This window comes from Mustelus asterias, chromosome 21 (assembly GCF_964213995.1).
Source record: "Mustelus asterias chromosome 21, sMusAst1.hap1.1, whole genome shotgun sequence".
In the NCBI taxonomy this organism is placed as follows: domain Eukaryota; kingdom Metazoa; phylum Chordata; class Chondrichthyes; order Carcharhiniformes; family Triakidae; genus Mustelus; species Mustelus asterias.
In genome coordinates this window covers 64,203,888-64,227,030 of record NC_135821.1, presented here as the reverse complement: position 1 = coordinate 64,227,030, position 23,143 = coordinate 64,203,888, and the positions used below count along the sequence as shown (strand labels likewise).

At 44.4% G+C, this 23,143-nt stretch overlaps 1 protein-coding gene across 1 annotated transcript in view; it reads right to left on the bottom strand.

The window, feature by feature from the left end:
* Positions 1–23,143, bottom strand: part of ubxn11 (UBX domain protein 11) — a 61,352-nt gene that overhangs the window by 33,068 nt on the left and 5,141 nt on the right. Inside the window, exons 2-7 of the mRNA XM_078237194.1 lie at positions 20,608–20,645; positions 19,276–19,377; positions 18,181–18,281; positions 17,980–18,034; positions 17,356–17,426; positions 13,606–13,732 (exon numbers count right to left, since the gene is read on the bottom strand). Of these exons, the coding sequence (XP_078093320.1) occupies positions 13,606–13,732; positions 17,356–17,426; positions 17,980–18,034; positions 18,181–18,281; positions 19,276–19,377; positions 20,608–20,645 (494 nt within the window). The remainder of the gene's footprint in view (positions 1–13,605; positions 13,733–17,355; positions 17,427–17,979; positions 18,035–18,180; positions 18,282–19,275; positions 19,378–20,607; positions 20,646–23,143) is intronic.

Sequence of the window (23,143 nt, the reverse complement as noted above, 5' to 3'; positions counted from 1 at the left end):
CTGGGTAAGAAAAGTGTTTCCTCACATCCCCCCACTAAACCTCCTGCCCCTCACCTTGAACCTCGTGACTGACCCTTCAACTAAGGGGAACAGCTGCTCCTTATCCATTCTGTCCATGTCTCTCATAATCTTGTACACCTCGATCAGACCATCCCTCAGTCTTTTCTGTTCCAGCGAAAACAACCCAAGCCTACCCAACCTCTCCTCATAACTTAAATGTTCCATCCCAGACAACATCCTGGTGAATCTCCTCTGCATTGTCTCCAGTGCAATCACATCCTTTCTATAACATGGCAACCAGAACTGCATACAGTACTCACCAAAGTTCTATACAACTCCAACATGAGTTCCCTGCTTTTGATTGACATGCTTTTTCACCATAAATAGTGTTTGAATAATCAAGTCTGAAGGTAACAAAGGCATGGACGTGGGTTTCAGCAGCAAATGAGCTGACATAGGAACAGAGTTAGACAATTACAGAGGTGGAAATAGGTAGAGTTAATGATGGCACGGATATGTGGTGGAAAGTTTATCTTGGGGTCAAATATGACACCTAGGTTGTGCATAATCTGGCCCACAGATGCCAGTGAATTGGATAGAGTCATTGGATAGGGAGAGTTTATAGCAGAGACCGAAGAAGATGATTGAAGAGTGGAGTTGGAGAAGTGGAGGAGAACAAGAGAGTGTGAGAGAGTAAGCAATGAGGGAGAGGAAGGAATGGAGAAAAGCAAGGAGAGGTGGCCATCCTGCGATCTTTAATGTTAAGTGTTCTCCATCTCAAGAAAAGACCCCAAAAAGCAATTGGTGGTTTAGATAACTTGAGGTCAGACATCATTATGTAAAGAGCTTATAATCTTATTAGAAATCTTGCCTCCAAGCTAAGCCATCTTCCTTTGGGTATGGCCCATGAGAGAATCTACTTTTAGTTCTTTAAACACTTAGCCTAACACTTCCAGTTGTGGTTCAAATCAGAATCAAAATAAAGAGTAAATTTGCTGCTGTTGTTATCTTCATAGAGAAGTACAAGCGATTAAGAAAGGAAAGATAGATTATGAAACTAAACTAGCTCAAAATATAAAAAATGATAGCAAAAGTTTTTACAAATATATAAAAAGGAATAGAGTGGCTAGAGTGAATGTTGGACCCTTGGAGGATGAGAGGGGGGATTTAACAATGGAAAACGAGGAAATGGCTGAGACTTTAAATAAGTTCTTTGTGTCGGTCTTCACGGTGGAAGACACAAATAGTTTACTGAATATTAGAGATCGAGAGTTGGTGGGAGGTGAGGTCCTTAATACAATTACTGTTACTAAAGAGGTAGTGCTTGGTAGACTAATGGGACTGAAGGTAGACAAGTCCCCGGGCCCGGATGGAATGCATCCCAGGGTACTGAAAGAAATGACTGAGGTAATAGCAGATGCGTTAGTGGTTATTTATCAAAATTCGCTGGAATCTAGGGTAATGCCGGCTGATTGGAAAACAGCTACTGTTACGCCACTGTTTAAAAAAGGAAGTAGACAAAAGGCGGGTAACTACAGGCCGGTTAGCTTAACGTCCGTAGTTGGGAAGATGCTGGAGTCCATCATTAAAGAGGAAATAGCAGAGCACTTGGATAAGAATAGTTCGATCAAGCAGACACAGCATGGATTCATGAAGGGAAAGTCGTGTTTGACGAATTTACTGGATTTTTATGAAGATGTGACTAGTGCGGTTGACAGAGGGGAACCAGTGGATGTGGTGTTTTTAGATTTCCAGAAGGCATTCGATAAGGTGCCTCACAAAAGGTTGCTGCAGAAGATTGGGGTACACAGAGCTGGGGGTAAGGTATTGGCGTGGATTGGGGATTGGCTATCTAACAGGAAGCAGAGAGTTGGAATGAATGGGTGCTTTTCTGGTTGACAGATGGTGACTAGTGGCGTGCCGCAGGGATCGGTGCTGGGGCCTCAACGGTTTACCATTTACATAGATGATCTGGAGGAGGGGACTGAGTGTAGGGTATCAAAGTTTGCTGATGACACGAAGATGAGTGGGAAAGCGAATTGCGTGGAGGACGCGGAAAGTCTGCAGAGAGATTTGGATAGGCTGAGCGAGTGGGCGAGGATCTGGCAGATGGAATATAACGTTGGCAAATGTGAGGTGATCCACTTTGGAAGAAATAATAGTAAATTGGAATATTATTTAAATGGAGAAAAATTACATCATGCTACTGTGCAGAGGGACCTGGGGGTCTTTGTGCACGAATCGCAAAAACTCAGTCTGCAGGTGCAGCAGGTGATCAAGAAGGCGAATGGAATGTTGGCCTTTATCGCGAGGGGGATAGAATATAAAAGCAGGGAGGTCTTGCTGCAACTATACAAGGCACCGGTGAGGCCGCAACTGGAGTACTGTGTGCAGTATTGGTCCCCTTATTTGCGAAAGGATATGTTGGCCTTGTAGGGAGTGCAGAGAAGGTTCACCAGGTTGATACCGGAGATGAGGGGTGTAGCTTATGAGGAGAGATTGAACAGATTGGGTCTGTACTCGTTGGAGTTTAGAAGGCTGAGGGGTGATCTTATAGAGACATATAAGATAATGAAGGGGCTGGATAGGGTAGAGGTGGAGAGATTCTTTCCACTTAGAAGGGAAACCAGAACTAGAGAGCACAGCCTCAAAATAAGTGGGGGCCGGTTCAGAACAGAGTTGAGGGGGAACTTCTTCTCTCAGAGGGTAGTGAATCTCTGGAATTCTCTGCCCATTGAAGTGGTGGAGGCTTCCTCGTTGAATATGTTTAAATCACGGGTAGATAGTTTTCTGATCGATAAGGGAATTAAGGGATATGGGGAGCAGGCGGGTAAGTGGAACTGATTCGCTTCAGATCAGCCATGATCTTGTTGAATGGCGGGGCAGGCTCGAGGGGCTAGATGGCCTACTCCTGCTCCTATTTCTTATGTTCTTATGAGAACATCAGATTTGAAAACACCTCAAGATGCTGGAAGATTATGTGGCAAGCGTACCTAAAATCTGATACATATTACACATTTCTACACTTAATTATTTTCGTTTTTCTCAATTACAGCGGGGTGGAGGGACGAGAAGATCCAAGAATGGGCAGCAGGTAGTATTTGAAAGGCGTACATTTTTTCATTTTGGCAAAAATACTGAAGGGAGGAAGTGGTCACAAAAATGTTTACATTGCTCCTGTCTTGTCATTGTGTTTTCTAGCTTAAAAACTTCCTCAAGAGACTTTTAGTCACTGGGTGAGATATTGTGATAGTGACTTACAGAGCATTGAATTTACACTGCATTGACACTGAAACTGACCCTCTGAACCTGTGCTGTCCTGCCCCAGCACAGATGTGCTGACTTCTCCATTATACACATGGCATAATTGCAGGAAATGTGCTACTGGTGCTGTTGCTTAAGAGTGATTATTAGCCCGGATACTGGGCAGAGCTCCTCTGCCTTCCTTCTGGTGTCATGGTACCTGCATCTTCTTTAAAAATGTATTTGTTGATGGACTGTGGTGTCGTTAGCTAGGCCAGCATTTGTTGCCCATCCTAACTGCCCTTGAGAAGGTGGTGATAAATTGCCTTCTTGAACCTCTGCAGTCCATGTGGTGCAGGTACACTCACAGTGCTATTAGGAAAGGTAGAGGGAAGACCTCTGATCTAAGAGGGCAGAAGATAGTGCCTCTGACAGTACAGCACTCCCCTAAAGCAACACTGGGCGTGTCGGCCTGGATTAGGTGCTCACGTCCAGGACTGGGGCTTGAACCCGCAAAACTTTCTGATTCAGGCAATGCGTTTCCAATCACAACAACTTGCTGCGCAAAAAAAATTCCATATCTGTCTCTGGTCTTCCCCACCAGTATTTTGCCATTAAGCATAACACATAACTTCCACCCTTGTTACCATAAAACTAACTTTTCTCCACAAGACTGGTGAAATACAACGACTGCCTCCCTGGCATTTGAGGGAACACCCAAATACTAGCAATGGACATCCTAAGGAGGAGGAGAGTCCAGGAGCGAGACAGTTGGAAGAAGAGTACATCCAGCCAAAGACATAGGGGCCACACAGTTCACTCCTGGAGTCCCCACACTGTTAACCTCTGGATTCCCTCATGGTTACCTCCTGGAGGAGTTGGACATTCCAACAAGTCAGAGTTTAATTACTTTGTCAGAAGAGCCTCATGGTGCAGAATCCTTTTGTAGACCCTGAGTAACTAGAAACAAAACAAATCTGCTCTGCTGTGACCTCAAATGTCTGAGGTGCAGAATGTACACCACCTCAAAGTGGAAGAGGTACCTGCATCTGCGGACATTCACACACAATCAATAGGCTTCCACTCCGGAATGTCAAATGCATTCTCGCCCCATTCCATAGCTGAACATTTCTGTGCTAAGCTGTAGCACCAATGTGGCTTAGATTATGGCTGCTTTGGTTTTAGGCATGGCTCATGCAATGCACATGTGCTACCCAGTGATTTAGGCCTAGTTTATGCCATGCACACATGTTAATTAATGTAGATGACTTGTTGGATCACAGGGCAAAACTATGATTCAGAACATGAAGTCAAGGATGAGGAAAGCCCATTCTTGTTCCATTGTACCCTAGTACTCAATCATTGCTCCAGTCCCACTTTCGATATCTCTAACACATTTTTTTGACCAACCGGCTAAATCGGTTAGGATTATATTCATTGGAGTTTAGAAGTGTGAGAGGGGATCTCATAGAAACTTATAAAATTCTAACACATTAGACAGGGCAGATCCAGAAAGAATGTTCCGGATGGTGGAGGAGTCCAGAACTAGGGGTCATAGTTTGATGATAGGACTGAAGTGAGGAGAAGTTTCTTCATCCAGAGAGTGGTGAATCCGTGGAGTTCACTACCATAGAAAGTAGTTGAGGCCAAAATGTGTGATTTCAAGAAAAAATTTGATATGGCTCTTGGGGGCTAAAGGGATCAAGGGATTATTGGGGGGGGGGGCGGCAGAGTGGTGAAGGGGGAAGGTGGGATCAGAATATTGAATTTGATGATCAGCTATGATCATAATGAATGGCGGAGCAGGCTCGAAGGGCCCAATGACTTACTCCTGCTTCTATTTTCTTTATTTCTATGTTACCTCATTGGACCTGCTGAGAAGATACTGGTGCAAAAGACAAGTTGATGGCAATGACTAACTATCAGGTAGTTATTTTGTGCTCATCAAGATCTAGCAAATGGAACCCTATCCCAGGTCTGGCTGTTCGACATGAGCATTGGTTAGATTGAGTAAAGTTCCCTGCCCTTCAACTCTTAACTGTGTGCCTCAGACGTCAACACTAAAAATATGTCCATTTCCCTCGCCACTCTACCAGGTAGAACCTTTCCAGGGAATGGCAATAGATGCATACAGAGACCCAGATAAAAGGCTGAAGTTAAACCTGGATTTATTTCCTTTTTGGAGACCGTGACTTCCAATAACGAAAAGAAAGAGATGTTTAGAAGTAAAACTTCCATGCCCTGAGAGCAAGCACAACTCACTGGGTAGAAAGAAAACTGGGGGAAAAAAAGATTTCAGAATGCCAAATTAAGTTTCTCTAAGACTTTATGACCAGTTGAGGGCCTGCTATGTCCCTATAACTGCTCTAGAGGTGTTTCATTTTGCACTTTGCTGTTTTGGTTCTCATCCGTTCTGTTGGCGATTGCAGGAGATCGTAGAATCTGCCCGAGGGTGTAATTGAGGGCAGTCAGGGTACTTGAGACCTCCTGAATCACATTGTTCATGTTAAGCTCCAGCTTTTGAATGCTTTTGATAACTGGCTCCTCCAGGTTGGGATAATCGGAGGCCAGGATAGAACTCTGAACATCCTGGAGTGCGATTATATCCTTCTCCAGGTCACTCTCGGGTTCTCGAGGCAGGGCTTCACTGTATGGTGAAGCCGGCCTTGATGGAGGAGATCTGGGCTGTGGGCCACTTTCATTGAAGTCGGTCACATCAGTCTGCTGTGGCTGATGCATGCTGCTCTCCCTAGTTACAGGATCGGGCTCACTGTCACCTGTGGGAAAGAAAGACAAACCATCACCAGCTGTGATACAGGAGGGCGGGCAGCAATCACACTTGGCCGGACTAGTTTAAAATAACCGCCACCATTTTCTGAAACGGTGGTTTCTAAAATCACTCACTTCCCAGAAGAAGCATGTGTGCACAAAGGGAGAAATGAAGAGAACGTGTGGAGGCCTAATGGAAGACAGAATAAGATTGAATTATAGAGAAAGAGTATCTTTACTTTTTCTTTTTTTTTTGACTGGTAATGAAGAATTTCCACTTTGCAAGGCAAAAGTAAATAAACCACTTCAAACTAAATCAAATGTAATAGCCAGTGAAACACAACAATGAGGCCAAAGGCATGGGACAGCCCACTATAAAATATAGCAAAAGCAGGTTATCTGAACAAAGAGTTGCTAGATAATGACAGGAAGCAATTTTTGAACAAAAGGTTTAAGGTGTTTGTTTGGTGGAACGGATGTGTGAGATTAGAACCATGTCTGGACTTACCCCAATATGTTAGTCCCTTTGTTGGGTCAGGAGGAAGGTAGTCTGGTCCAAAGCTGCCTCAGCACAAGGTCCTGCCTCTTCTGCTCTCTGTATCCTATACTGTTCCTCCTACAACGCAAGCTTCAGGACTCAACATTGATTTCAACAATGTCAGATTTACTTCCTCCACCACCAGCGCACCATGGCTGCAAATCAGCCATGCAATACAGCAACTCATCACAGCTCCTTCAACTGGATCCTTCAAACCAGCAACCTTCACCATCTAGAAAAATAAGGGCAACAGCAAACTTCTGGGAACACCACCACCTACAAATTTTCCTCCAAGTCACACACCATCCTGAATTGGATGCCATTTTTACACTGTCGCTGGGTCAAAATTCTGGAAATCCCTCCATAACTGCACTGTGGATGCACCTGCACCACATGGACAGCAGTGGTTCAAGAAAGCCAACTACTACCTTCTCAACGGCAATTAGTGATGAACAATAAATGCTGACCTTGTCAATAATGTCCACATCCCATGAAGGAATGAAAAAAAGTTCATAACCACCACTCTTTAACCACCCCCCATCCTCTAAAATCTAACTTTTGTTTCAATACTTTCCCCATTTCCACCCACATTTGACTTTTACCATCATTCTTTTTGCCATTTAATCACTCCTGCTTTCCACCTCATCAGAGACCTCCCCAGTGTTTGTCTTTGGACCGGATTTCCAGCAAATGCAGTACTTTGCTTTGTGTCAGTAAAAATAAATTGTGTGAAGGCAGTTGAATGGCGAGGTACAAGGGGTAACTAACTGGTCCTGATCTCCTGGGCAAATCTCTCCTGCCTGGGAGCATTATTGATTAACCACCTTACTCTCAAAAAGTGTAGGAATTCCTTACTCTGCCAAAGTTTGTCTAGCAGGTAGGAACTGGATTGATTGGAATCCTTACAATGAATTTTGTTGGGATCACCCCTTTAACACAGCGTATGTCTCTGCTCCAGAGACTATACACCATTCAGGTGGAATCCCTAAAGCTACTTTGAGACATCATTTACTACAGAATACTCCAAGATAGTAGATTTGGCCAATTCCTACATGTGGATTGATTTTGTACATTTCTGGATTCTACTCCTAGTACTTTACCTAGTTGCTTTAGAACTATTTATTTGGCCTTCTGTGGCACTCTATTGGCTTTGACACTATTCTGTGTGGATATTGTGGGCCTATATTTGACATTGAACAATGGTATCAGCAAGCCATCGTCCTCATTAAAAGGCCTCACTTCTGATAATGCAACAACGTACAGCAGGTGCCCTACACCATTCATTTATACTGATCAAGTGTCTTTTTTAGTGCTCAGCATCTATTTTCAGTTTGGCAGCTTCACCTATAAACCACAATTTCTTCAGAATGGGTGTGGGTGGAAAGCACTGCTTGCAAATGGAAACCTGGGTTCAAGATACAAGAACACAAGAAATAAGAACAGCAGCAGAACACACAGTCCATTGTACGTGCTCTGCCATTCAGCACTATCATGGTTGATGTTAGGCTTCAACTCCATTTTTCCATCTGCTCCCCACATCCCTTAATTCCTCGAAAATCTTTCTACCACAACCTTAAAAGTATTCAGTGATGGAGGATTTACAACCCTCTGGGGTAGAGAATTCCAAAGATTCCCAACCCTTTGAGTGAAGTAATTTCTCCTGATCTCAGTCCTAAATGATTGACCCCTTATCCTGAGATTTTGCCACCATGTTTTAGATTTCCAACCAGCGGAAACCATCTCAGCATCCATCCTACTAAACAACTTCAGGATCCTGTAGGTTTCGATGAGATCGTCTCTCATCCTGAACTCCAAAGGATATAGGCCCTCTCATCCTGAACTCCAAAGGATATAGGACAACCCCCTCATCCCAGGGACCAATCTAGTGCAGCTTCGCTGTATTGTCTCCAATGCAAGTATATAATTCCTTAAATATGGAGATCAAAACTGTACACAGTACTCTCCAGATGAGGTCTCACCAAAACTCTACAATTGCTGCAAGACATCACAGAAGGAGGTCATATGGCCTACTGTGCCTGAGAAAACTCTTTGAAAGAGCTATGGAATTAGTCATACGCCCCTTGCTCTTTCTAAATAGTCCTGTGTATATCTTCTTTTCAAGTATACATCCAATCCTTTTTGAAAGTTACTATTGAATCTGCCTCCAACACCTTTTCAGACAGGGCATTCTAGATCGTAATAATCAGATACATGCGATTACCAATCAGACAAATTGAAGAGGATCAGCTTTCAATCCCACTTCCCGAATTCTTCCTCCTGGAGGGGGCGGACCCAAATAAGTGTAAGAGGGGTGGATTGAGAGGGATTAGAGAAGCAAAGTTGCTCAGGTATGTTACAATACAGGACACAAAAGGCCAAGTGAAAACAATGTAGACAAACTGGGATATCAATTAGTCCTGGGAAAATGTGAGGTTCTGCACCTCAGACTTCCTGGAGAACATTTGCCAGAATGGTACGAAGGATGACCAAAGAGATTATAGAAGCTGGAATTGTTCTCCAGCAGGGACGGTTTAAAGAAGATTTAACATAGGTTTTCCCTATGATAACTTATTCTAGTTAACTCTGTTTCCAGTGCCAGAAGGATTGGTAACCAATGACATAGATTTAAGGTAATTGGCAAGAGAATTGGACGTGAAATGAGGAAACGCTTTCTTTAAATATAGCAAGTTGTTGTGAACTGGAATGCACTACCTGAAAGTGTGGCGGAAGCAGATTCCAGAATGTCTCCCAAAAGAGAATTGGATAAACATTTGAAAAGGAAAGATTTGCTGTTCTTCGAGGAAAAAGCAGGGGAGTGGAATTAATTGGATAGATCTTACAGAGTGTCAGCACAAGCATGCGTGAGTCCCGGAATGATCAGCACTGCCGTTGAGTTCAGCAATGAGTTTAGCCAGGTTTAGTGGTGACGTGACACAGGTGATTTCCTACATTGAAGGTCATGATGAAACCCAATTTTTAAAAAAAAATATATTTTTATTTAAGATTCATTTTAACAAGAAGTTCAAGTTTTTCATATAATTTGTTCTTGGGATGTGGACAACTCCAGCAAGGCAACATTTATTGCCCATCTTTGGTGGCCTATTTATAAATATGGGGGCATTAAGAGTTAATTACACATTTTGGAGTGATGTCTCAGCTGGAGTTTTAACAACAATCCAGCCGCTTTTATTCTTTGCTTTTGTTCTCTGGTGCTGGATTTATTGCTGGGGTCAATTGACATTGACAGATTAATAAATGTATCAATTAACGGTGTCAACGAACACGGAGCAATGGCAGGTAAATTAAGTTGAATACATGTCAGCCATGCTCTAAGTGAATGGCAGAACATTCTCAAGGGACTGAATGGCTGCCTGAGTTCCTGTCAAGTTCAATTTCCAGACTTGCCATGGTGGTATATTCAAAGCTAGGCTTACTAATCCAGTACCATAATCATTGGACAACCCAAATAGCCTGGCTAACATAACCTCAGCCACAGGACTGATGTAACCCCACAATCACTGGATAACTTCTCCCAACCATTGGGTTGCTGTGCCTTCCAATGACTGAACTACTGTAAACCTTCCAATCAGCAACACCCAACCACTGGACTAATGTAACTCCAACGACTGAACTAACACATCCCATGTAAAAGGTGACTGGTGAACACTTGAAGAGCTTGAAGCTAATGTTATAAACTACAATGTCCAGACCAGGCTTCTCATTTTCTATAAACATTTCACCATTTGACTTTAGATGTTTAAACTCAGGAATGAAAGAAAGGTAAAGCATGCTATAATTACAACTATACATTTCCCTATCACATTTCCACTCCATCTGACGAAGGAGCAGCGCTCCGAAAGCTTATGGTATTTGCTACCAAATAAACCTGTTGGACTTTAACCTGGTGTTGTTAAAACTCTTACTGTGTTCACCTCAGTCCAACGCCGGCATCTCCACATCATAATTACAACTGAACAGCCAAGTTTATTGCTTCAAAATTGGTTATGAATCTGGCCTCGGGTTTTTCATCAGCTCAGTAAACCAGTTCTTATTTAGGGTCACCATGTTTGAAAACTGGCTGTAGCTCTTCTGTGCCATTGACAACCTGAGTAATTACCAGTTTAACATTAGATTGCATACTGAGATACAAAACTCTCTCTCCCGGACCGCTGAAACAGTCTGGTTATCTTCAGACTACATGCGAACGTGTTATACACCAGGATCTCAAGAACATACGGAATTAGCACAATACCACCCGTGGAAAACCTGAAATGTGTCACACAGTGGATTATTTCACTGGTCAACAAGATGCTCAAAATTGATGTCATGATATATACGATAAGAGAGAAGGAAAGAGATGAGCGATGCCAGAACAGAGGCGTGAAAATCTGGCAAATAACCACACAGCCCCTTGCTGTAACATTGCAACAAACAATGTGAGATCATGGATAAATGATTGAGCTAAGCTTACAGATCATTCAGTCGAGTACCAGCCATATGAAGGTTTGCTTTTGGTTGAGTTAGTACACACTGTATATAAATCGAGGACATGGTGTGAGGCTCTGCAGCCGTGAAAATAGCAGCACAGAGGAAGTGTATGAAAAACTGTGATCCCTTCACAGATGCTAACTGCTTTATAAACTGTGTATCTCAAGCTGTTGAATCACACCTCCACACCGCTTTCAGACTAGACAAATCCGATAACACTAATTCTGGGCTCCAAATTATTTCTGCCAGGATCACTGCAGAAATCCAGTGTCAGCAACAGCTCTGAGAACATAAAAAGGCATTTAACCCATCATGAGATAGGTACCAGGTGGGGAGGACATTATGGCCTGAGGGAAGAGGGAGGGCATGCAGAGTGCACTGGGACATTTGCTCCACAGACAGGGATGGGGAGTGGGGGAGTAGTAGGTGGAGGGCGCAGGGAATAGTGAGCATGTGAGTGGTTTCATCTGGCCTCTATGCATATCTGTGTAGAACGTTTCCTCAGGTGATTGAATGGGTGAAGGAAAATCCCAGGGGGAGCTTACAGTTTTCCTCCATGTAGCTTTTTAAGCAAGTCTATACAGCTGCCCTAATCTCCTTCTCCATATCGGTTCCTTGGTCTAATTTGTTTTAAGGAGCATGTTAGAATGTATTTTATGTTAAAGACAACACAAAATCAGAAGTTGTTAAGTTGGAGGAGCTTTCAAAGGAAGCCATGGGAATAAAATGAGATATTATGAATGAGAGAATGAATGGAATTTGTATTTATCGCTCATCAGACTCATAAATAGATCGAGTTCTGCAGTTTTAAGTTTTCCCTCCCAAAAAAATACCTAATTGGAAAGTTCACTAACTACACTTTAAAATATAACAGAAAAAAACATTAGTAATTGGTCTATAGGTGATAATGTTCTTGCTTCTTTGGGAATGGAGCCAAGCCACGGTTTTCACTCAATGCAACACAATATATTGCCTTGTGCTTCTGCAGCAATGTTCGAGCAGCTATATGAATAGCTCGGGCGGCACAGTGGCCTCACAGCGCCAGGGACCCAGGTTCGATTCCTGCTTGGGTCACAGTCTATGTGGAGTCTGTACATCTCCCTGTGTCTGCGTGGATTTCCTCCCACTGTCTAAAGACGTGCTGGTTAGGTGCATTGGCCATGCTAAATTCTCCCTCGGTGTGCCTGAACAGGCGCCAGAATGCGGCGACTAAGGGATTTTCACAGTAACTGCATTGCAGTGTTAAAGTAAGCCTACTTGTGACTCATAAATAAACTTATAAACTGGATAAACTTGTGAAAATATCAATTAGCAGTACAGCTTCCAGTCTTGAAACGCTGCTTATTAATTTGCAACTAACTGAAGGCAACTAAATTCCACTTTACATCGGTTGCTCCACAAGTACGTTTAAGTCTTAATGTAAGGAGCAACATAGGGACTAGAATATATGCAGCAACCTTGGCTCAGTGGCTAGCTGTCTTGTTGCTGTATCAGAGAGACGTGGGTTCAAGCTCTGTTCCAGAACATCAACACAACATTTAGGGTAATGCTTCAGTACTGCAGGAGCAAAGCAGTGTTGGAGGTGCCATCTTCCCTCTGACGGACATAATCCGAATTCGCCATAAACACTACTGGAAGAAACGCAGCGAGGTCTTCCAATGCCCTCATTAACATTTGTCCCTCCACCAACAGATATGGGGACCTTAATTCTCATCACTCAAAATACATTGTATTTGGAGGCAGTATTTAAATGTCTTTTAATGTTGTATTAATACAATATTATTTCTAATGATTCACTGCAGATAAAGGCCGGCTCTTTCCGGCTGTTCATGCCAACTGGATCTGGCACACTCCTGCTGGAGGTTTCCTGGTGGCATGGGGTGCAGTCAATGGGAAAACCCATTGAAGATCCCACCACCCACTGTGAGAAACGCGCTGCAGGGAGGCCAGAAAATCCCCCCAAAGTTTCTGTAACTTTGTGATAACATTTGTGAAGACATTATTGTGTCCCATTCCAGTACATGGGGTATTTCCAGAGGTTGAAGTTCAAACCTTCATACAAACCTGATCTTTGCAAAGAAAGGTCTGCAGAAACACGTCACTTTACAGGATGTGTCGGGGCAGTCTTGAAGCTGGAAGCCTCACCATCTCTGCAAACTCTTCCGGTTGTACAACTCGGTACTGCTTTTCGGTAACCTCCCTCTCCCCCAGCTCTACAACCTACTGAAATCTCCGTCCTCCTTCCAAGTCTGCATTCCTGATTTTCACTCCTCTATCACTGGTGGTGATGCCTTCATCTGCCTAGGCCCTAAGCTCTGGAATTCCCTCTCCATATTTTTTGGACTCTCGGTCATCCTTAAAAAATGCCTTGAAACCTCTTTTGTTTTTAAAAGGTGGGGAGGGGAAGTGAGGGGAACCCTGAGGGAGTTTCAGTCCAATATCTGGTTGTTCGATATCCAGGATCTATGCTGCTCCCTCTTCTAGATCACAAGCTCCCTAGGTTGCTGTGACTATTGCCTGGTACTCCTATCCCAAGCTAGACTTCATTCAGTAACCATACGACTTACCTGGGTATGATATGAGCTCACTGGGGTCGGGAAGCTCCTCAAACTCTTCCTCCTCGTTTAGATACAAACCGCTAGCGTCATCCTTCTCTGAACCGACCCAGATCATCCCATAATCATTCAGGAACTTCTACAGAAAAGAGCCACAGCAAACATGTCAGCACACTTCTCCATTTTTCTTGCTGTTTTAGGTTGATTTTTTTTTTAAAGGGATGGCAAGCCTCAAAAGTAATTTTATTCAAAGTACTCCCTGAAAAGGTGACCTAAGCAACGTGCTATCATAGAATGATCTGGCACAGAAGGAAGTCATTCAGCCCATTGAGAATGTATTGACTCTTTGGGCTGGATCTTCACTGAGTTGGGATGACTCTGAGGCCCTTTAAAAATGGCAGGCACATCCCTATTCTGTGAATCCCAATCCCATAGCAGTAACTCAGCAGAACAGTAATAACAAAGAAAACAGGAGCATAGTAAAACAGGTCTTGGCTACAAAACACTCCCTTGCAGAAACCCACACATGCTCGGAACCCTCAACAGATGCCAATAAGACAATTACATAGGAGAATATGGGGCGGCACGGTAGCACAGTGATTAGCACTGCCGCCTCACAGCGCCAGGGACCTGGGATCGATTCCCGGCTCTGTGTGGAGTTTGCACGTTCTCCCCGTGTCTGCGTGGGTTTCCTCCAGATGCTCCGGTTTCCTCCCATAGTCCGAAAGACGTGCAGGTTAGGGTGCATTGACCCTAACAGGCTCCAGAGTGTGGGGACTAGGGGAATTTCACAGTAACTTCATTGCAGTGATAATGTAAGCCTTACTTGTGACTAATAAATAAACTTTAAAACTTTTAAAGGCTTCAAGAACACTCTGTACTCAAAATGACATTCTGTAACTATTCTCCTCCCTTAAATTTCAATCCCCCATCAGGACGGAAATACAATGAAAGCAATGTCTTAACTATACGAAAGTCTGTCAGAAGCTTTGCAGTTGCATTGTGATGTACGCAATACCACTGGTATCGGTGAATCCGTAGAAGTAGATTGAGAATGTTCCTCTTCCACTGCTGTTGCAGAGTCAATTGGCAAACCTTGAACCTCATTCCTGGCAGCAAAACCCTTCTGCCATATTATCAGTAATGGGTGTTGACTCCTGTTGTGTACGTGGTGCCTCCGAAACTTTCTTGACTCTTGGTCATACCGCAAATGAATATGGTCTTGGTGTCTGCAAATAACGCTTCATGTTGCAGTTGTGATCCAAGATACTGGGCCACTGTGCATTAAAATTATTTCCAGTTATTACCAAAGGTCCTGATGCAGATCTGATCATCCGGTTTGAACTGCCTCTCTTTGGCGTGGTAGTCATGTCCTTCCTTATGCTTCTCTTGTCTCCTGCTCACTTTTGCTTTGAGATCTGGGTGAAGCAGATTCAGATGAGACTTTGGCCTTCTACCTAACAACAATTCTGTTGGAGAGAACCTGGCTGTGGATTGTGGCGTGATACGATACTGGAATAAAAATCCTTGAACATGTCTGGATACTTCTTGACAACATCCTTGGTAACTCTTGTTTTCTTGATCTGACCCTACTTCAATGGAATTTAGCTGAGCCAGTCACACCCTCGCAAACTTGGCCCCTTCCTTTGACCACAAGGAGGCATGCCCTTGCTTCTTGACCATTATATGCAATATGGACTTCCAATGCCCCGAGCAAAGGTATGGACTCTCTGCTGTACATTCGAAGATTAATCTCAGCTGGAGTAAGGGCTGGCGCTCAGTTAGAGTCCCACGTCAACTTGTAGGCTTCCTCACTAATTACAGATGAGGAGGCTCCTGTGTCTACCTCCACCTTGATCTGTTTACCATTGACTACAATTGACTACAACTGTAACAAAAATAGTTCTGCTCACGCCTCACAGATATCGAGCTTATAGTAAACTTGCGCTTCTGCCTGCTCCAATCTTCCCATGTAGTGTCTAACTGCTTGAGGCTTCTTTGAATTAAAATTTTCTTGCTCAGCCCTCACCTTGCTTTTTCACACGCCTATATTTCTTCACTAAATGCCCTTTCTTGCTGCATTGGTCACAGTGTCCATAAACTTGCAATGATTGGCATAGTGTGGCCCTCCACACCTAAAACCCTCCACTGCTTTTACCTTTCTGCATTTGGTGCAGCCCCACTACCCCGGAGCTACCCTTAGCCTGCTGATTATTTCTCTAGTATTGCTGGCAGCCATTTCCATGCCCTGCAAAATTTCCAGAGCCGCCTTAAAACTTGATGTGGCTTCCCCCAACAACCAATCCTGAATGCTGTTCTTGTTAATGTCGCAGACCAGCCTATCTCTAAGCATATCTTCTAAAACTGCTCCAAAATCACATTGTTTTGAAAGCTGGCTTAATTCTGTCATAAAGTTAGCTACCAATTGACTTGCTTTGTGAAAATGGCTATTGAACAATCACCGAGGGCATTGGATTATGGTGATTCTGGACCAGAGCAGCTAAATCTGCAAAGCAAATTTCCCTGGTTTCCTTGGCATGGCCAGATTCCTTATCAACTTATAAATCTTCATGCCACAAACACTCAGGAGGGTCGAGCGCTGCTTTGCCTCATCTTCTATTCGATTTGCCAGAAAGAAGTGCTGCAACGTCTCCACGTATTCAGCCCAGTCCTTACTTTGCTCATCAAACTCACCGACCGCCCCGAACATAGCCATGCTGCTGCTAACTTGAAATCCTGTTGAATAAATTCACGATGTAAACTAGCCAGTCACTGTGTGCAATGTTGTGTTACAATGCTGAATATCAATAAACTTTGTTCTCTCTTCACTAGCCTTTTTCTCCTTGTCACCAAACAGATGTGGTAACTTGAGGCCACGAATAAGCTCGTCAAATGTGTTGTTTAAAGAATTATCTTCTTTATATAAATAAACAACGAAGTTTAACAATAACAGTAACTCAACAGAACAGTAATACCTAAGAAAACAGGAGCACTAGTAAAACAGGTCTTGATTGCAGAACACTCTTGCAGCCCACCAAAACCTGCACATGCTCAGAATCCTCAAGTCACCAGTAAAACAATCACATAGGAGAAAGGCTTAAAAGAACACTCTACTCAAAATGACACTCTTAATATCCCAAATTTTGGAAATCAGCTCCAAAGCAATGACAGCATACTCAGCATAGGTCCTGTGAGCATCAGCGCTTCCACTTTGGCAATGAAGCACCTGGCTGATTGTGTATTTAAGGGCCTTTCTGTGTGTCGATTTTTCAACCCTGTCAACTCTTTCTGTCGCCTTGCCTTTTTTTCCTCCAGCGAGTTCCGCAAAGCACAGAATTAGAGACAGAATTCTAGGTTAAAACTGTAGCCACTGATAATTTAACATATTAAATGTCAGATCCTCCCTCCCAAAGGGTTTCCTACTCGCTGAGGAGTGCACTCAGCTTAGCAGCAGGAAGTCGACAGGTTCTTGACTGCTTCCTGGCACACTGGCTGTTTCAGATGCTTCAACCTGTCGCTTGCACAGAAACCTGCTCCCCTTGACATAAAATCCTTAAACTTGCACCACCTCTACACAACCCACCTTTGTACCCCACACACACCCCCAACCCCCCCCAAACCTTGTAGTATCAGACTGGGGGAGGGGAATGGAGTACAGTATCACAGGAATAAGAGAAGAGCAAGAGACAAGAAGGTCATGGAAAGGAATGAGCTTGAGTGTGAGAAATAGTGCGATGAATCTTGGTTCTGATGATCTCTTACCTCCATTTCCCACACTTGATTCTGAAGCTGAAGTAATTTTTCCAGCTCCTGTTGTCTTTTGGGCTTATCAGCTGTGAGGAACAAGGTCAATAAAGGGAAACAGGCTTAATAAAAGACAGATCTCCCAAACTTTCTCTCCCTCATCCCGCCAGACCCAGCTCCCAATCCAGTTAATACTGTCCCTGTTTAACAATACCCTGCAGAAAAGAGTCCTTATTTTGCCTGGGATAAACCAACCCCACTGCCGGTAGAAACATCCTCCCTATTTACTCCATCAAAATCCCATGTAATTTTGCAAACCCCTATTAAATCTCCTTCAACCTTCTCTTTCTTAAGAAGAACCACCCCTGCTCCTCTAGTCTCACTGAAGTCCCTCATTTCTGGTACCACTCTGGTAAATCTCCCCCTCAGCATCTCTAAAGCCTTAACACCTTGCCTAAAGTAGACAAAATATGAGGCTTGGTGTCATGAGTAAATTTGATAATACTGCAATTAGCTCCGCAGCTGCTATAAATAAAAAGCAGAAGCCTCTACAGAACTCTGCACCCCACACTACACTGCATCTTAGTTACACAGCATTAGAACTGGATGCAATTTTATTTACGGTAATGAACTGGCCTTTACCATTGGACAGTTGCAGTAAACTCAGCTTTTCTTCCAACACAGCTATTTTCTGGTTCTGTCAAAAGAGAGAGAATATGAGTGAGCCTCTGTTGAAGAAAATACTTCAATGTCTCAGTGTAATGACAGGTGGGTAGCTGGGAGACTTTTTTGTGCCATTGGTTGTGAAACTCCTGCCTGCCATTGCCTGCGAAACTCGCTCACCTTCTTGCTGATCTCCTGCGCCTGGGTTCGGACCCGTTGTTCCATCTTGGTCAGCCGTTTTACCATAGTGGACATGAGCTCAGTGTCACTGAGACTCGAGTCTGGAGACACACAAGCAGAACGTTAAAGAAAAAAGCAAACATTAAATGCATCATAACAACATTACCGCAACATCCCACATTCAAGAGCATCATGGAAATCTGCTTAGAGGTTAGCCCCTTGTGCAGATATAGTGCCAGATTAAAGCTCATGGTTCTAATTCCATTTTTCTACTGGCCCCTATTCTCTTTCCGTCAACTTCTGCCCATAGACTCAATGTTTACATCGCTTTTGTTGTCAGCCAGGCCCCATCTCTCTACCGCCTCTCTTGGCCCTTCCATTCTGTGCTGTCAGACCATTTGTCTGATATCCAATTTTGGATGAGCTGCAATTTCCTTCAGCTAATCTTTCGAAGATTGTGGCTACCCTCAACCACACTACACTTGCTTATAACTCCACCTGTTTCTCCCTGGCCAGATGGCGCCCTGCTGAGCCAGCCTATTTGAATCCTCTACATTGTAGTTGACTCCAAGATTAGCTCTGACCCACATCCTCTCCATCACAAAGATCTCCTACTTTCTCCTCTATGTTATTTGCCATTTCCACTCCTGTCTCTGCCTAACCGCTCCTGAAACTCCCATCCAAGCCGTTCCCATTTCAAGATTCAACTACTGCAGTGCTCTGCTGGCCAACATCCCATTCTTTGCACTCTGAACACTTCCTCCCAATCTTCATTGCTTGTATGAATGCTGCTGCAATCCCTGCCCTCTAATCACCCTGGCCACTAATCCTCTGTGGAACCCCCTTCCCTACAGAGCAGTGCCAGCAGGGTTACTGAATATTTTAAGACTGAGTTAGATGCATTCTTGATTGACATGGGAGTCAAAGCATATAGAATATAAGAATGAAAGTGGAGTTGATGTTACAGTCAGATCAGCCAAGATCTTAATGAATGGGAAAGCACGCTTGAGGGGCCGTATGGCATACTCCTGCTCCTAATTTGTATGTTTTTTGGTTTGTGTTCATATGTTTATTTCTCTGTCCCGCTATTTTTACCTTTTGCCTTTGATCTCGATGAAGAGGAGGAAGAAGAAGCTGTGGAAGAGTGTGACCATGATAAAGGAGGCAGGATTTCACTCAGCAAAGCAGCCTCATCATCTGCAGCAAGAGACAAATGTTTTCAGGGGTATTGTTTTGCTGTATTTTTTGCACCAATTGAGTATATCTCCCAAACACTCCCAGGGCAGCTACATCAACACAGCAGGGGTTAAATACTGAGTAAAGCTCCCTTGACACCGTCTCAGCAATATACCATAAAATGCACATCAAAACTACCTTATCAACCAAGGCAGTTAGAGTGCCAAGACCAATGTTGGCTGAGTGAAGTCCTGCTCCTTTCTTGGTTGGGTTTCCATTGGGGCACATTGTGCTCACATCATAGGAATATTGCTGACTTTACAAGGTGCGCAGAGAACTCAGCACAAATGCAAAAACACTGTTTGCAGTACATGCCTCCTTAATCCATAGAAACACACATTTAACAAAGCAATCACTACTGTCCATGAAGCAGGGCAGAGAGAGACTCTGGAGTTCAGCAGGGATTCTGACCGCACAGTCCACAAAGGGGGTTTTAAGGAGGCTTTTGAAACAGGGGGGCCAAATTAAAGACTACTTTATTAGAAAATCTATTAAAAAGCAACCAGCCCACCACTATGGGAACCACTCTAAAGGGTGGCCTTTGGCTGCACCTACCTCCAGGCAGGCAGAGATGCCTGCCTAGAACACTGACCCTCTGGTTTGCTACATGCCTAATCCAAGCAATTGAACTACTCCCCGTCACACCGGGAAACAGGAGTCATAGAATCATAGAATCCCTACAGTGCAGAAAGAGGCCATTCAGTCCATTGAGCCCGCACGGACAATAATCCCACCCAGGGTCTATTCCCGTAACCCCCATGCATTTACCCTGCAAATTCCCCTGACGCTGAGGGACAATTTAGCATGCCCATTTCATCTAACCTGCAGATCTTTGGACTGTGGGAGGAAACTGGAGCACCCGGAGGAAACCCACGCAGATGCAGGGAGAATGTGCAAACTCCTCACAGACAGTGACTCAAAGGTGGAATTGAACCCGGGTCTCTGACGCAGCAGCGCTAACCACTGTGCCACCCCACAGGAGGCCAACTGAAAAGTCCCAGTCAGCCTCCAGTCACAGCGCGTCTGGAGGGTCGGCAGGGATCCAGCTGACCTGCTGCCAGGGATCAGGTAGACCTGCTGCCAATCTTTCTGGCAAATCCATGTAAGAAGGGCAGCCCCTTAGGCTGACCTGCTGCCTGGGACATCAGGATTAGATTTTGAACGTGTCTGTGAAAGTTTTGCTTTCCTTACCTGTGTAGCACTCCTTTTCAAAGCACACTGTTCGCTTGCTGTGGAAAACACAATAAAAGAAAGTAAAACAATGGCACTCATGAGGAAGCACTGACAGTTCCACAAAGGCAAGTTCTTCTTTTATTTTCCCATTCAGTGATTTGAATAGAAAGAGGAAACATATTTTGGGAATGTACAAAATGAAGAATTGTGTATGATTACAATTGTTTTTGAGGTGTTAGCTGTGTCTTTGTGGTAGCATGCTCGACTCTGAGCCAGGAATGAGCATGTGGGTTTAAGCCACCATCCTAGAAAGCTGAGGTCTGGAGAGAGACACAAATGTGAATCTATCCACCGAGAGTGGAAAAGAGAGAAGCTCGGTGTGCAATTACTATACACTTGGATCTCAAGAAATTGCAAATAATGTTGAAGTTAAAAGAAAAGCCGAAAATACTGATTTTGCATGATTGGAACATATTATTCTGCGGTGCAGCCAGTTATGAAAAATGTTGCAGGAAGGGGCTCTGACATTATGAATGAACTGGAACACAAAAAGTATTGAAATGCTGGGGAAGGGGAGGTGCTGTTGTGCAAAGTTAGCGATAGCAAAACCACAGCCTGTCAGTTTGTCTGTGAGTAGGTGGGGGGGGAGGGGGGGAGGGGGGGGTACTGATTCACTGTCAGCCATTTCCTAAAGACAAGCTACACGGTGGTCCCTAGGTGCTGTGTCACAGTGTTGAATTTAATCACCTGATTAAAGATTATCAATATAATCTTTATGTAAATGCAAGTTTGTTATGATCAAATCCAATATGGAACTTAGGAAAAGATGGCTTTACCCAGAGAGAATGGTTGGAAGGTGAAACTTGCTACCATGAGAGTGGCTGAAGCAAATAGTGGTGAAACATTTAATGGGAAACGAGTTAAATATACACGTTGATGAGATGTGGTGGATGGGGAGGAGCTCATGGGGAACAAAGACACTGGCATAGATCAACTGGCCACTCTCTGTGCTGTACACTAAATGGAACTCTGTGTAGTATAACATTGAAAATGGTTATTGATAGGTGTTTGATTTTTCACACGGCAGTGCAGAGGCTGTGCTGACTTATCTGCAGTCACTCCTCTCCTCTCATGTCTTGGTGGCGAGAGGAAGTGAAAAAGCAGAAAGTCTCTCGAAGACAGGAGAGTGTTCACATTGCACAAAAATATTCACACGCTCGATAGATATTTCTGGATCAGCAGGTCGTGGGTTAAAGCCTCCCTCTCGAGACTCGAGCACATAACCTTGGCTGACAATTCGCCGCAGCACTAAGTATGTGCTGCACTGTCAGAGGTGCTGAGGGTGATTCTCCCAGCCCGCTGCGTTGAAGCAGAGGCAGTTTCCCGGCTTCCAGCTGGGTGCCACGGCCTCCGTGAGACTCCGGCCGCTGGATTTCAGGTGCCGTCAGCTCCGCACCAGAAATTGGCACGGAGCTGTATAAATTATGCTAATCACGATTAGCATGCCATTAGCGGGCCTGGAACTGAAATCTCCGGGCCTGCTAGCGTCTCTGCCCCTGCCATGAGTATTTCAGTCCAGTGGGGTTTACAATAGCTCCCCACTTGCAGGGTGCTGACAGCCGGACCCCGCTGGAGTGAAGGGGGGCCATTGTTGCCCCCCAGGAAGTCGGGAGTAAGGGGGGTGTCCCCAGGCATTGCCAGCCTGGCACCTGGGCTCCCTGCCACTACCCAAGGGGCATCTTGGCACTGCCAACCAGGGACTATGCTGCCGGCCTCTCCTGTGGGAATAGGTCCCGCCCACAGATTTTTCACGTGAATCAGGCCAGTGCACCCTGCAATGTGGGAGATTCATTTTGAAACACCCGCTGAAAAAATTTGCGGGATTTACTCCAGTTTTTATGAGAATTCGACACTTGAATTTTTTTGGGAGAATCGCCCCCGCTATCTTTCAGAGGATCCTATCGCACAATTGGAAAAGCAGGGGAGTTTTCCCAAGTGTCTCGCCCAAAATCCAGCCCTCAGACATTGCTAAACCAGATTAGCCTGCCCTCACTATCACTGCTGTCTGTGGAATCTTGCTGCCTTCCTTTACATTACAATAGCCATTCATTTCAAAACTACTTCATCGGCGACTAAGCCCTTTAGGATATTCTGAGATCCTGAACAAATAGAAGGCGCCTCAGCTCAACATCTCATCTGAAAGACAAGAACCTCCAACAACGTCAACCCAGGATTCACTCTTTGCTTCAGACATTGTGACCCCACTCATCCATCTTAATTTCAAACTAAATCATCTTTCATCAGACTTCATTGAGCCGCAGTGAGAGGATCTCCAGCACTGTGTCCGTCTCTGTGGCTCGGGAGGGTAAGGGGCAGAGCGGGAGGGCAATAGTTATTGGGGACTCGTTAGTTAGAGGGATAGATAGGAGGTTCGGTGGCAGCAAAAGAGACTCACGGATGGTATGTTGCCTACCGGATGCCAAGATCCGTGACGTCTCAGACCGTGTTTTCCGGATTCTGAAGGGGGAGGGGAAACAGTCACAAGTCGTGGTAC